Genomic DNA, 15,000 nt, shown 5'->3' with positions numbered 1-15,000 from the left:
TACTTTTCTCAATAATTTACATAGAATGTCATTTGATATGCCCTAGGAAAATCATGTCCCTCCAGCAGATCAGATTCCTTTCCGAAAGCTGAAGGCTGGAATTACGCTCCAAGAGTCGGAGGAAAAATAGCCCAGTGTGGTAACGCTCTAAAGCGTTGAGTAGAATGTCATCATATGAGGCAAAGGCCTAAAAAATATTTCGAAGAAATCCCCTCGCTACAACGACGTTGTAGAAAAAGGCAGAAAGACGGAAAAATTCAGTGAGAAGAAAACTGAAATGAGTCTGAGAAAAAAAATAGAAATTAACTGAATCATAATAAAAGAAAAATGATATATATATTTTTCCGCCTCTTGGCATGTTTTCGTGTGAAGTGTGTGTGTTTCCTTGAGAAACAAGTTTATTCTGTGTGTACCAATGAATATTAAGTTGAACTATATTCACATTGATCATACACTACTTTTCGTGCATGTAGGTGAGAGAGTGGGGCAGAAGACAATTAGTGTGTGCGGCGACGCGAGGTCTGGGTGTTGTGTCGAATTAGGTGTTCGTGTTTGGCGTGCAGTCGTCCTAGACATCTCGAGTGTAGTTTATGCATTGGATTAGGTGTGCGTGTTCGGCGCACAGTCTTCCTAGATGTCTCGTGTGAAGTTTGTGCTTGTGTTGGGTGTTGTGAGTACCGGAAATGCAGCAACACCCATTATTTAGTCTATGCATCGTCATTAGGAGAGCTCACTTCCAACACAATGACGTCATCATTCAAGCAAATGACATAGTCTAATTGAAGGCCTTCTCCCCTTCTTCTCTTCCTTCTCCTCCCCTTCCTTCTCCTCCTCCCTTACCTTCTTCTCCCCTTCCTGTTCCTCCTCTCCCTCCTCTCCCCCTCCTCTTCTGACCCTACGCTACCAGGAAAATCTCTGGAACATCCTTCTTGTTACCTCTATTATTGAACAACGAATTTTTCATCCTTTTTATCTCTGTATTTGAACAGGTGGTGTCTGGCTTACTTGAATTTTGTGTGCGAGTGACTTGGTCAGTAATATAATATGTATAGACTCTTCAAACCAAAGACTGGATTCTACAAGCCTTACTGACTTAAATACTTAGGGTATCAGAAGAAAAAAAAAAGAAAGAAGTAACACGAGTTCATTGAACTGGTTAAAATTGACTGTTTGTTGTCTGAATAATGGTGTAGGTTAAAGTGTATAATGAAAAGGTTAACCTAGATGTGTTTAATCGCTGTTCAAACCCTCCGGTGCCTAGGAGCGGCCTAAACAAGCTACAAAACACAACCAAAGTGAAATCAAGTACTCGTCCGTAAAATTGTGGACATGTTGATATTCACCTGCTAGATAAAAATAGACGTGGACACACTTAACAGGTTCACAAGTTCCTCGTAACTGTTTATCATCTCAGGCTCACCCCTTGCCATTTGTTCTTTGTAATCTATACTTGTCTATTCCTTTTGATGTGTTAGAAGGAAAATATGCAGCCAGCCAGAAGTTTTTGCTTGTAGGATTGCCATGAGGATGGTGGTGGTCGTCGGGACTTCAATCCCCATTGAAGTCTCGTAGTCGTCAAAATTGCCCAGTTTTATTTTTGAGTAATTGTGCATTGTAACTGTTATTTCACTAATATTCATACCATTTGAGTATTATATATACAATGCATGTATGTATCTTTTTTGGTGCCATAGGCATCCATCTCCAGCAGCATCCTACTCACTATCTACATCATCCTATCCCCAGCACCCTACGATGTATCTACACGCATACATATACACACATAAGTTACTAAATAGCACTCCATAATCCACTAAGGTTGCCCTGAAATCAATTCAGCATAAAAATCACTCCCAGGACGACTAGAGTGATACTAACGTGCCTAAGATCAGGTCTCCACCCAGCAGCCAGAATCTGTTGTAGTTAAGACTCAAGTCCAATTGTGTTCCCGGTCTTAGGTACATGGTTAAGTTGGTGTACTTTAGTTAACTTTTCGTATGGGTAGTGTTAAGGAAGTGGTTTGTAGAGTTTGTGTTCAAGGGCTTTTTCCTAGCAGTTATTTTCTCCAGATCACAGCACGGAATCGTCGTTTCAGTAACGGTTTCTTATGTTGTGCTGTTGCCTCTTCTTGCAGAATGTTCAACCTTCTATATGAATATGCTTTGTGTAAGAGTAACCACTGGGAAACTAAACCAAGCAGAGCGCTTTCGCATATTACAATTATCAAAGTAATAATTGATCAATTGACAAGCTGTGGCAAACTTTCGCATTCCATATGCATGTTTATCATTCTTGAAATGAAAACGACTGTCCCGTGTGGGCAATTTGTTCTTTTGTCACAAACATTCCAGGGAATGTGGTGCTTTTCAGCCTTTGATAGAGGTTTAGAGTAAACTTGAATGGCCGGGAAGCGAGGAATTTGGAGGATCCTTCAGATACACCACCGTTAGGAAAACTATGTATGGTTTTATTCTATACTCTAGTTTTGTACACCAAATAACATGTCGACCTTGTTGTTACTATGGGAGTGTAACAAAGACGATAACATATTTTTACAGTAACCAGAATTAAAGTAAAAATGGTACCTGGTACAAGCAGAGATACCCAAAATAAAAAGAAATACTACAAGTAACCAACAGTGTTAAACAAATATCAAATATCCAGTTATGAAAAAATATTAACAGTTTTCTAATTCTGAACGAGCATTATGACAGGTTTCAATGGTGATACACACATTTTCTTCAGTTCACTGCAAAACTCAATCTTGGATCTTGTATTCACAGAAGACCTCGTTCACAAGAACTATGTTTACAGGCATTTGTTTATGGACAACCATAGAATGACAAAAAGGGGTTGCTTGTGCCGATGTTGAATGAGCCAGATTCATTTCTACGTTTGTCGTTGTTGACTTTGTTAACGTCAATATTCTTTGCATGAATGGACGATGGTGGGTCGACCTCCATGCCAGCTATAAATCCAGACTAGCAAGTTCAATCAAGCCTGAACCTGAAGATAAAATTGTGAAATAAGTCATTACAGAATCAATAAACGAGCGAGTAAAGCTTTAATTGATAAATCTCTCCTCTCGAGTGCCAGAAAGCATACAAGATGAACACTCGACGATTATTTTAACAAAACTCTGAAAACCAACGTGAAGCCATCCCATAGACTAGTCAGCCATGATAAACTTCAGTTTAATGATCATCACAATTATTTAGAATTTGTGAAGTCGTCCCATAAACAAGCATGTCAAAGATTAATTCAATGGCCACAATGGTTATTCAGAATCAATATCTATCTATACAGAAAGAGCTTTTCCTCCTTTACAAAGGAAATAGCCAAGTCAAAAGGCAACCACCCACTCCCACCCATTCCAATCCTATCCACCACTCTTTCCTCCCTCTCACTTAGCTTCCATGGACGACAGGTCATCCATGAATCCCACCCACTGCCCTGGGTCAGAAGCAACACAGCAAGACACAGCACATCCACAGCAAGAACGCTCCATTATGCACTCTCCGTCCCATTATGCAGAAAGAAAGAAGACTGGGAAAAATCCCTTCGGGATGCGTCAAAATATTATTCATGCGTAATCACTACCAACCCACCATCCCCCACACCCTCCCTTCTTTCCTTACATCACAGTATCATCCATACGTAGCCATTCTCCAGTCGCCCCTTACTCCTGCCTTCTCCCTTCCTTGCTTAACAGACATTACCCTCTTGCTCAAAGTATCTTTCACCCCATCCATCCATCTCATTCTCGGTCGTCCCTTCAAGTTCACTCCACCCACCTCTGCCTTCCACACCTCTTTTACTAATATTTCTTCACTCATTATTTCCACGTGTCCAAACCATCCCAATACTCTTTCATCAGCTCTATCTGCCATCTCCTTCTCTTCCCCTCACCTTGTTTCTCACTCTGTCCAACCTTGTAACCCTTACCATACTTCTCGGGCATTTCATCTCAAGCACATCTAAAAGTTTCCTCTGCCTCTTAAATCCCATGTCTCTACCACATACAGCCACGTATGACCCAAAATACTTAAAGCTATGAACTTCCTCCAGCCTCTCTCCTTTAAGACTTACTTCCAACTCACTACCAGCCTCTCCCCTCGTACATCTCATCACCTATCAATTATGTTTACCTTCAATTTTCTCCTATCGCATACCCTCACAAACTCAGCCACTAACTCCCTTCTCTGACCTTGCCACAAACGCAGTGTCGCCAGCAAACAACAACTGGTTCACCTCCCACTTTTCTCCATTTTCTTTAACCATCTCAAGTCTCCTGCCCTTGTCCTTCTCCCGTACCACCCCACCCATGTATACATTGAACAGCCATGGCAACATGACATCCCTGTCGCATTCCCACCTTTATTTCAAACCACTCACTCTTTTCATTTTCAAATCTAATTGACTCTTCTATTATCGTAAAAACTCTTGACTACCCTTAACAGCTTTCCCTCAATCCCATACATATACAAAACCTTCCACAGTGCTTTTATGTCTACCTGTCATGAGCAGTTTCCAAATCCATAAAGGCCCAGAATACATCATTGATTTTTGCTAAAGGTTTATCACATATCTGCTTTACCACGAAAATCCGATCCATGAAACCACAACTTTGCTAAACCCACACTGTTCTTCATGAATTACTCCCTCTGTTCCTCTTCTAATCCTCTAAATTAAAACCTTCCCAACTACACACACCAAAGTGAATCCTCAAAGTACTCCAGCTATATTTGCCCCCTTTCCCTTGTAAAATGGAACTATGCAGGTACTCCAGTCCTCCGGCACTACCCTCCCTTAGACACACATGAAACAACCTCACTAGCCAGTCTACTAATCTTCAGACATTCCGCATGACACCCATCTAACCTAGGTGCCTTACTTGCTCTCATTATTTTCAAAACTACTTGCACTTTATCTTTTCTAATTTCTCCTCCGATTTCCTCATTCACCACCGTCACTTTCTTAGCACCTCCCACTGCTACCGCCGATCAATCCCTATCCTTTTCCACATTGAACACATCTATAATGTTTTGTCCATCTTTCCCTTACCGCCTCCTCTTTTGATAAGAATCTGTTCACCTGCGCCTTTTACCTTTTCTTCTCTTCTTGACTCACCTTCCCTTCCCGGGAGGCAAACATCTTTTACCACATCCATAAGGGCAACATTTCAGATTCCTAGGACATTGGGCGTCTGAGAAGCAGTTTTCTGGCGTAAATACGCATATAGTGATGATTCCAGTAGTATCAGGGCATGACCTTGATGCTGAAAAGAAATGTGGAAATAGCTTTTAGGACCAGCGAAAGTAAGCCAACTAGAATAATTACAAAGATATTACAAACATATATATATATATATATATATATATATATATATATATATATATATATATATATATCTATATATATATATATTTAAAAATCAATTCAGACAACTGAGAAAGAAATGGGTGGGGAAGGGCAAACGAAGATGTGTTGGGAATAGAGTTTATTGCCCTAACGTTTCGACCAACTTGGTCTTTTTCTGAAGAAGACCAAGTTGGTCGAAACGTTAGGGCAATAAACTCTATTCCCAACACATCTTCGTTTGCCCTTCCCCACCCATTTCTCTCTCTCTCTCTCTCTCTCTCTCTTACACACACACACACACACACACACACACACACACACACACACACACACACACACACACACACACACACACACACACACACACACACACACACACACACACACACACACACACACATATATATATATATATATATATATATATATATATATATGTATGTATGTATGTATATACATATATATATATATATTGGCATAGTTGTTCAACCAAGTGAGTTTTGCAGTTTTACATTGTCCACTACAGTATATGAAGAAAGCCGTCACCTTTGCCCTATGTGGTTGGACTGTTTGTTCAGCTAACCAGCTGCTGGGATCGGAGAGGGGTGCGGGACTCGAAACCACAACTAAGCAAATGGGCCACGAACGCAAAGCAAATGGGGTTGAAGTGATTTATTTCCCGATAGTAAAACAATATAAAGGGGTGTGGGATGGACTAGATTCCTTGCGTGGCGAGTTCCCATTTTCCTTTCATTTTTGCTGTCGTCAACCTATTTCACCCATCTCCGTGATCCCGACCCCTCGTTCGGTGATGAAGAAGACGCTTCTCCCTGCAATTGTTTTCAACTTAAGGAACATCTAAAATCAGTGACTAGAAAGAAAAGCCCCTATGTACATATTCCCTTTAAAATTTAGATCATAGATTTAACAGGAGGATCCGTCCTAAAGTCTGAGCCCGTTCAGGGTGTGGAATACGTCGTGCCAAATGAACCTTAGTACATGCGCCTCTCATATTTCCCATCTATGCTCTATATATATTTTTTTCATGTTGTGTATATAGTGAAGGAAACAGTATAGTACAATAAGCACCACTTTTTAGGATTGTAACACTGATTACCCACCCGATTCCACCTGACCTGGCAACATGGGGAAAAAGCTCTGACGTGTGTCATAGAATTGATTCATATCGTTATAATCCTAAAAACTGATACTCATTGTACTATACAGTTTCCTGTACTGTATACAGAATATTGAAAAAAAATCAAATAAAATAGTGCATACAGTTGATGGGAAATATGAGAGAGAAGTATGTACTAAGGTCGATTTGGCAGAATGGCTGGTAGTAAATCACGACACATGTCACATCCTTGGAGCGCACAGACTACAGCTTAAAGCGAGTTCGAGATGTTTTGGGAGAAATCACCAAAGAACCATCTACCACGGGCCGTCAGTCCACGGCTTGCCATCCATGTGAATTAACTCCAATAAATTCCCAGGCAGAGTGGCGCGCCATACTCACTGTTCCCAGGTAAATATAACTCATCTAAAGCAAATATGTCCCACATGCTGCTTCTAAAGGTTAGAGCTTTTGTCATGGTAAGACTTAGATTTAATATAACCTCATGGGAAATATGTCAAATAATAACAGGAAATGTAAATAGAAATACAGCCGATGAATATGGATGGATGTAGTTTTCAAAAATACTCGCCGTCTGTACCGGCAATAATACTCACGTTGTCCCTTCAAGTTCCTCGCTGCACTCTCTGAAACTAAAATAGCAAGAATATTGTTTGAAAAGAATCATTAACCGTTATTTCAATACGTTGATCTATGAATCAGGATTCACTACATACAGATAAATGTACATATACACATACAAAGATAAACATATTGTACAGACGAAGGGAACAACGGACACTTGCTTCAAACACAACCAACTCTTGACAGGAAACTACAATACAGTGCGAAACTTTCCTCACAATACCACACAATACCACAACACTGCAACAATCACCTACTCTCATTTACGCCCTCAAACAATAGTGATAATTTACCCAGTCTTGAACATTAAACACTTACTAAAAAGAGACAGGCTTATAAGAAATACAAGTGATTGGGTGCACTTAATGACTATCATAGTTATGTAATAATACAGATTTAAAAAAGACACTAAAAAAAGACAACGACAATACAAAATGAATATCGCTGATAAATCTAAAGAGAATCCCAAAGAATTCTATAGTTATATTAGAGATAAAAAAAAAAGGTTTAGGAATCACATTGGTTCACTATTATCTACTGACGGTCAACTTGAATATTCAAATGAAGGAATGTGTGATATTTCAAACAACGATTTTAGCTCAGTATTCGTAAACGAAACACCTCAAAGTGAATTCCAAAATAAAACATGTGAAAAATCTAAGGTGAACTTACTATGGTAAATATAACAAAAGAAAAAATTAAAAGGTGTATAGAGAACTCAAAGTTAATAAAACACTAGGGTCTAATGGTTGGCATCCAAGAATCTTAAAGGAAATGAATAATGATATTTTTGTTCCATTAGAAATTATTTTCAAGAAATCCATCATATCCGGAAATGTCCCAAGAGAATGAAAGTTAGCTAACGTTACTCCCATATTCAAAAAAGGTGACAAAAAGAAACCAAATAACTACAGGCCTATAAGGTTGACTTCAATCGTAGAAAAAAGTATGGAAACTATCATCAGAGTTGCTAAATGTGAAGGAGGATAGGAAAGGAAAGGTAGTTGCAGTAGGAAGTGCTAAGAAAATGACACTGATGAGTAAGGAAAATGGAGGAGAAATAAGGAAAGATGAAGTGAAGGCAGTTGTTAAGATCATGTGAGCAGGTAAGGCACCTATTCTGGATGGATGTCATGCAGAATGTCTGAAAAAGGAGGTACAGTTATGGTGGACTGGCTGGTGAGGTTATTTAATCTTTGTTTTAAGAGAGGGTAGAGTGCCGGAGGACTGGAGGAGTGCCTGTATAGTTCTACTTTACAAAGGAAAAGGGGACATGTGTGAGTGTAGTAGTTTCAGAGGGAAGGCTTATGGGAGGGCCTTGATTGAGAGGATTAGGAGAGAAACAGAGTGAGTAATTGGTGAGGAACAGTGTGGGTTTAGGACAGGTAGAGGTTGAGTAGATCAAATTTTTGTGGTAAGACAGATATGTGAGAAAGCTATAGGAAAAGGTAAGGATGTTTTTTGGGCTTTTGTGGATTTGGAAGGTGCTTATGATAGGGTGGACAGGAGGGCACTGTAGGAGGTGTTGCAGATGTACGGGATAGGAGGAAAGATTTTAGGAGCTGTCAAGAGTTTTTACAAGAGTTGTAGAGCGTGTGTCAGGATTAGAAATGGAGCGAGTGGGTGGTTTGAGGTAAAGGTGGGACTTCGTCAGGGATGTATTATGGCACCCTGGCTGCTCAATTTGTACATGGATGGGGTAGTACGAGAGGTAAATGCAAGGGTAGTGGGTCAGGGATTGGAGATAGTTAAAGAAAAGTGGGAAATAAGCCAGCTGTTGTTTACGGACGACACTGCGCTTGTAGCAGGATCAGAGGAGGGATTGAGGAAGTTAGTGACAGAGTTTGGGAAAATGTCTAAAAGAAGGAAATTGAAGATAATTGTGGGTAAAAGTAAGGTGATGAGATGTACAAGGGGTGAAAGTGGCAGCAGACTGGAAGTTAGTATTAAGGGAGAGCGACTGGAGGAAGTGAATAGTTTTAGATACTTGGGTGTGAATGTGGCAGAAAAGGGAGGAATGGAGGTGGAGGTAGAATGTAGATTGAGAGAAGCGAGTAAATGCCTTGGGGGATTAAAAAGTGTAATGAAAAATAGACATTTGGGAATGGATGCTAAGGGGTTATATGAATGAGTGATTGTGCCGACAGCGGTGTATGGGGCAGAAACATGGAACATAAGAGAGGAAGAGAGGAGTTTGAATGTGTTTTGAGATGAGGTATCTGAGAAGTATGATAAGGGTTACTAGTCTAGATAGAGTGAGAAATGAGGAGGTGAGGAGGAGAACTGGGGTGGAAAGGGAGTTGGGAGATAGGGTTGATGAAAGAGTATTAGGATGGTTTGGACACATGGAAAGAATGAGAGAAGAAAGACTAGTAAAAGATGTGTGGAAGGCAGATGTGGAAGGAGTGAACATGAGGGGGCGACCTAGGATGAGATGTCCACTTCTATTTATAGTATATATAAATGGTCTAGACCACGGACTAAAATCTATTGTTTCCAAATTTGCTGATGATACAAAACTGTGCAGTGTGGAATGACAAATAATCACTTAAATCAATTAGATGTTCAAGAAGATTTAGATAAATTGCAGCAATTGTCTGAAAACGGGCTAATGAAATTTAACGCAAGTAAATATAAGGTTATGCATATATATAAAAATAACAGTAAGTACGATTACAAGTTATATGGAAATTCATTAATAAAAGTGGATAGTAAAAAGGATCTTGGCGTAATTATCAGTAACGATCTCAAATCATATAAGCAGTGTATTTCAACCTCTAAGAAAGCAAATAAGATTCTAGGACTGATTGTGCGACCTTTTGACTTCAAAAGTCCATCTCTCATAAACAATCTATATAAATCGTTAGTTTTCCCACATTTGGAATATGCTGTTTCCGTATGGTCACCGAATCTCATTAAAGACATTGACAGACTGGAAAAAGTACAACGGCGAGCCACAAAACTGATTCCAAATATCAAAAATAAATCATACGAAAATCGACTAAAACATATGAATCTATTTTCCCTAAAAAAGAATAGAATCAGAGGTGATTTGATAAAGGTCTTTAAGATTCTAAAGGAAATTGACATCAAATGTGACAAAATTTTCACAATGAATGAGAATCAGACAAGAAATAAGGGTTTCAAACTGTCAGGAAATAGATTTAATTTGGAAGTGGGTAGAAACAACTTCGCCAGGCGTGTAGTTAATAAATGGAATAAACTTCCTGCAGAGGCAGTGCAATGTAGTTCAGTTCGAAGCTTTAAGAATCGTTTAGATGAAACCTAAGCAAGATGCTGTAATGCCTGCCATTTATTTTATATTATCTATCTATAACTGTTATTATTTGTTTATTGATATTTGACGGAGAGGGGGGGTCGCCGATTAAATGAAGCGGCCTTGCTGTGGATGTACTGTGTCTTGCGACACTGCTTCTGACCCAGGGCGGTGGGCAGGGTGCAGGGATGACCCGTCATCCAGGAGGTGCTCAGATGAGAGGAAGGGCGGGAGGGGTGTGGAGTGTATTTAGGGATGAAATGGGTGGGAGTGTTTTTATGCCTTTCCCTTTTTGGCTACCTCCCTTGGAAGGGGGAAAAAGCCTTGGTATATGTATGCTTTTTATTTAATATAATGCATCTGTCGATTGATTATTATTTACTATTTACCTGTTTGTTTATTATTCAAATATACCTATGCATTTATTTATTATATTTATTACTATCTACATTATTATATTTTCATTTGTTTATTTATTTACTTCTTTTATCATTATTATAATTTTTCGCATCCGACCTAGTTACGGACCAAAAGGTCTCCTGTCGACATGCTCAGCCTTTGTAACTTTTGTAATCATCCCTCCAAAACTTCATAAAGAAAACTCTTAACCAAAATACAAACACCCATTGATTAGCTAGATAAATACGTAGAATATAGGATAACACACGATGGGAGGTAAGGGATTGTGCACAACCAGGGAAACATTGCTAAACCACAAACCATAACTAATCAATTAACTGTCGTGAATCGATATTTTGGACGACAAGTTTCCAAGTAGTTTAAAGGTCAACTGAGAAGGCTTTGAATTTACTTTTATTCATTCATTTATTTATTTGTTAATGCATGTATGAAAATAGAACTAAGATGTTAGAACACTAAAATAAAATGATCTTAAAAGTGCCTGATAGCAGACGAAAAATTCAATGTCGCAGTTACGTTTTCCACCGCTAGGGCATACTGATGACATAAAAGTTCCTGTTTACATTCTTCAACATGGCCGGTGCGCAATACGAAAGTGACTTCACATCGAGTGAAGAAGATTGATCCAATGTGAGTACGGTACAAGGAGACAAGTACGAACCAATTCGGATATCCAAACAAAACTCAACTGACAAAGAACATGTCGAGAGCGAGGAATCCTCAGAGGATGAACGCCCAGAACGTGCGGGAAATAAGTACTGGTGAGTTCGTCGGAATGCATTACTGCATCCACGTTTACATACATAAATGCACACCACCAACCACACACCACACCAGACCAGGCACATGATTTCGTTGGTTTATCAACTAGACATGCGGATGAAGGTCTGATGGCATGAAATGGTAGGCCTAATATCTAGCAGATGTTGATGAGCCTGGCCCTATCTGCCAGCCAGGCTTCAGCATGCCCAGCAGGCCTGGTTTTGGTTTTATTTGATTGGAAATACATCCACACCAAGATCTCCACGTCCACAGTACATGGATAGTTCATCATTTCATGCAAGGAGGTATTAACTATCCTAGTGTTTTATTAATTATCCTGGTTTTGGTTTGTTTAAGAAAGTCAAAGTGATAGTCAAAACCTACATGTCAGGTTCATCAAAGTCCATGTGTCTATTATCTGGCATGTCTGGTTTCCAATCAGGATCATCTGTGTCCACCATATCCACTATGTCGTCCACCACTGGATCCTCCTCACAACTGCTACACCCAAGACCCAAGGGTTTGTCCCACTTTGGCTCAGATAAGGCAACTGCCTCGGGTAGGGACGCAGATACATCTGTGACAGGTTCAGTCTGGGTTGATGCCACCTCCTTCAACCAAGCTAGGCAACCACCCACTTGGGCATCTACAGCTTTGGTCATGGCTCTGTTTATTTGTGTCTCTCTGGCCTTATGGAAACCTGTACAGGTCTGTGAAACTTCGGACTTGGTGGTACAAACGCTTGAGTTGCAGCAGAGGTGGATTTCATAGGTTGTTATGAGTAACACCTAAAACTTTCAAGAAAGTCTCTGCATGGATGAATCATCTCCTGATCTAGGTCAAGCTTCATATTTACAGGCAAAAGTTTCAAAGATTCATGAATTACAAAGTGTTTTTATCGGTGATAAGGTACAACAAAACAAGCCTATGAAGCGAAGAGAATAGAGAAATGGTTTTACTTAAGGGGAGAGGAAAACTAGCAAAAGATACCCACAGACATGTCTATAAAACGATCGGTAGATGTTACTGTGGGGAAGAGAAGCCATCAGTCATATGCCTGGCACTGTCACCATGGTAATTTTCACATTGTATCTCAATTTCGCTGCTGGTAATGGTACTTGCACATTGTAACACATAGGCACATTGTAACAGCTGAAAAAAATAACTAAGACTAAATGCAAAATAACTAAGTCTATATGCAAAAGCTTTTGATACCGTCCCACACGAAAGACTACTTACTAAATTAGCTTCGCACGGAATAAGTGGTAGCCTATTAAGTTGGACTAGTAATTGGTTGACTGATCGAAAACAGAGAGTTGTTTTAAATGGAAAACTTCTAGATGGAAAAATGTTACAAGTGGAGTTCCTCAGGGTTCTGTTCTTGGGCCACTTCTATTCATAGTATATATAAATGATATAGACCATGGACTAAAATCTACTGTTTCCAAATTTGCTGATGATACAAAACTGTGCGGAATGGCAAATGATCACTTAAATCAATTAGATATTCAAGAAGATTTAGATAAATTACAGCAATGGTCTGAAAACGGGCTAATGAAATTTAACACAAGTAAATGCAAGGTAATGCACATAGGTAAAAATAACAGTAAGTACGATTCCAAATATAAAAAATAAATCATACGAAAATCGACTAAAACATATGAATCTGTTTTCCCTAAAAAAGCGTAGACTCAGAGTTGACTTGATACAGGTCTTTAAAATTCTAAAGGAAATTGGCAACATCAAAAGTGACACAATTTTTATATTGAATGAGAATCAGACAAGAAACAATGGTCTCAAACTGTCCGGATATAGATTCAATTTGGAAGTAGGTAGAAACAACTTTGCCAACCGTGTAGTTAATGAATGGAATAAACTTCCTGCACAGGTAGTGCAATGTAGTTCAGTTCGAAGCTTTAAGAATCACTTAGATAAATACCTAAGTAAGATGCTGTAATGATTATAATTTATCTTATATTATTTGTTTTTGTTTTGTTATCATTTGTCTGTCTGATTTTCATTTATTATTAGTTATATGTCAATTTATTATTATTTACTATTTACCTGTTTGTTTATCATTTAACTATACTTATGCATTTATTCATGTATTTTATTTGTTATTTACACTATCATAGTTTTTATTAAAGATTTCATTATTAATATGATTCTTTTTTCGCATCCGACCTAGATATGGATCAAAAGGTCTCCTGTCGGCATGCTCCGCCTTTGTAATCCTTTGATAACAAGTTATTTGGAAATTCGTTAACAAAAGTGGATAGTGAAAAAGCTCTCTGTGTAATTATCAGTAACGATCTTAAATCATCCAAGCAGTGTATTTCAGCCTCTGAGAAAGCAAATAAGATTCTAGGACTGATTGCGCGATCTTTTGATTTTAAAAGTCCATCACTCATTAACAAGCTATATAAATCGTTAGTTCGTCCACATTTGGAATATGCTGTTTCCGTATGGTCACCGAATCTCATTAAAGACATTGACAGACTGGAAAAAGTACAACGGCGAGCCACAAAACTGATTCTAAATATCAAAAATAAAACATACGAAAATCGACTAAAACATATGAATCTATTTTCCCTAAAAAAGCGTAGACTTAGAGGTGACTTGATACAGGTCTTTAACATTCTAAAGGGAATTGAAAACATCAAAAGTGACACAATTTTCACACTGAATGAGAATCAGACAAGAAATAATCGTCTCAAACTGTCCGGAAATAGATTGAATTTGGAAGTAGGTAGAAACAACTTTGCCAACCGTGTAGTTAACGAATGGAATAAACTTCCTGCACAGGCAGTGCAATGTAGTTCAGTTCGAAGCTTTAAGAATAATTTAGATAAACATCTAAGCAAGATGCTGTAATGATTATAATTTATTTCATATCATTTGTTTTTGTTTTGTTATCATTTGTCTGTTTTGATTTTCATTTATTATTGGTGTCAATTTATTATTGTTTGCTATTTGCCTGTTTGTTTATTATCTAACTATACCTATGCATTTATTTATGTATTTTATTTGTTATTTACATTATTATAGTTTTTATTTTTTATTTTTCTATTATTATGATTTTTTCGCATCCGACCTAGATATGGACCAAAAGGTCTCCTGTCGGCGTGCTCCGCCTTTGTAATACTTTGTAATCAGTACGAATTCCTCCCTCCAGATCGAGATTGGCGTCACAGCCAATAGACCATTACGAGAAGAGCCGAAGATCGGCGAAGGAAAAGTTCGTCTGCTACCGAAATTTTGATAGGACTTTTTATCACACTGCGTAATAATTTGGACTTATTTTTGCATTATTTTATCAAAAAGTGATTAAGCCATACATCTAGCAAATATTCATCACCTCTTTGAAAATCTTCTCAGTTGACCTTTAAGTATCGATACGGATCCTATGGGAAAGCCG

The 15,000-nt window shown here is 38.6% G+C and overlaps 1 protein-coding gene across 4 annotated transcripts in view; it reads right to left on the bottom strand.

Moving 5' to 3' along the window:
* Positions 1–2,453: 2,453 nt before the first annotated feature.
* Positions 2,454–15,000, bottom strand: part of LOC143022780 (caltrin-like protein 2) — a 14,874-nt gene continuing 2,327 nt past the window's right edge. For 2 of the 4 annotated variants that reach the window (XM_076181135.1, XM_076181136.1), the window contains exons 3-5: positions 7,096–7,131; positions 5,131–5,278; positions 2,454–3,006 (exon numbers count right to left, since the gene is read on the bottom strand). In XM_076181135.1, coding sequence (XP_076037250.1) covers positions 2,991–3,006; positions 5,131–5,278; positions 7,096–7,131 — 200 coding nt within the window. In that variant the 3' untranslated portion in view covers positions 2,454–2,990. The remainder of the gene's footprint in view (positions 3,007–5,130; positions 5,279–7,095; positions 7,132–15,000) is intronic. The other 2 variants (XM_076181137.1, XM_076181138.1) reach the window with 1 other exon arrangement.

Source organism: Oratosquilla oratoria, unplaced genomic scaffold (genome assembly GCF_046742065.1).
Source record: "Oratosquilla oratoria isolate Oo_2021 unplaced genomic scaffold, ASM4674206v1 SCAFFOLD174, whole genome shotgun sequence".
Taxonomy (NCBI): Eukaryota; Metazoa; Arthropoda; class Malacostraca; order Stomatopoda; family Squillidae; genus Oratosquilla; species Oratosquilla oratoria.
This window is presented reverse-complemented; position numbering and strand designations above follow the sequence as displayed.